The 1,045-nt window shown below is 35.9% G+C and overlaps 1 protein-coding gene across 1 annotated transcript in view; it reads right to left on the bottom strand.

Moving 5' to 3' along the window:
* Window positions 1-503, bottom strand: part of LOC128248050 (uncharacterized) — a 56,380-nt gene extending 55,877 nt beyond the window's left edge. Inside the window, exon 1 of the mRNA XM_052968442.1 lies at window positions 413-503. Within this exon, the coding sequence (XP_052824402.1) occupies window positions 413-449 (37 nt within the window). The 5' untranslated portion in view covers window positions 450-503. The remainder of the gene's footprint in view (window positions 1-412) is intronic.
* Between the last annotated feature and the right edge of the window lie 542 nt (window positions 504-1,045).

Here is a 1,045-nt window from a genome sequence, read left to right as displayed (position 1 = left end):
AGTGGTAGGTGAGTGGAAACGGGAGACGGCGGGACGGGTACGGGTAGAGAGAGAAGATGCACCATCCATGGAACGTGCTCTGGCAAGGGCGGTGTAGATAGTGGTGAGGGGATATCCACGTAGGATATCCATGAGTTGAGACCGAGTCGCAAAGTCATGGTTGTCACTGCAGAGCCTGCGCAGACGGAGGAATTGGGAATAGAGGATGGAAAGCTTGGTGTATTTAGGGTAGGAGGAGGAGAAGTTGAGATATGAGTGTAAGTCTGTGTGTTTGTAGTTGATGGAGGTGGTGTGAGAGGAGTGATGAATGGATACCGAAATGTCGAGAAAGGCGACGGAAGTGTTGGAAATAGTACAGGAGAAGCGGAGGGCAGGATGAGCGTGAAGGAAAAATCAAAATATCGCTACTTACCAACAGTAAGAAAACACATAGATATAGCATATTTCATTTTAGTTATTCTTGTTGAACCTGAGATGTGATGGTGTTATACATTCGTATCTGATCTAACCTATGGCTTATATAATAAAAAACATTACGTAACAGATGTTTACCTAATTAACACCTAATAACATTGATGTAAAACATATACATTAAGAATTTATTGTGACAATCTGTATGATTTAGATGATATATCTATATTTTTGACTGCTATAAAGCAAACAAATGAAATTACTTTATGTATTCACTTGCCTTGTGAGAGTCTAGAAGACATACAGATACATTAACATTAATTGCCTTTAATGACAAAATGTAAGTATACATGCAGACATATCTGATATGTGTTTATCTCTAAACCGCCCCACTCGAGCATTCATAATAATTTATGCTCTTATATGCATTGCACTGTCACATTCATAAATACAGACAGACACACACATGCACACGCGCACACACACACACACACACATACAGACACACACATATATATATGTATATATATATATACATTCATATATAGACATATATATATATATATATATATATATATATATAAATATATATATATACAAATATATATTTATAAATATATATATATAAATATCT

The sequence above is a fragment of the Octopus bimaculoides genome, chromosome 6, assembly GCF_001194135.2.
Source record: "Octopus bimaculoides isolate UCB-OBI-ISO-001 chromosome 6, ASM119413v2, whole genome shotgun sequence".
In the NCBI taxonomy this organism is placed as follows: domain Eukaryota; kingdom Metazoa; phylum Mollusca; class Cephalopoda; order Octopoda; family Octopodidae; genus Octopus; species Octopus bimaculoides.
The sequence above is the reverse complement of the archived record's forward strand: the minus strand, read 5'-3'. Positions and strand labels throughout refer to the sequence as shown.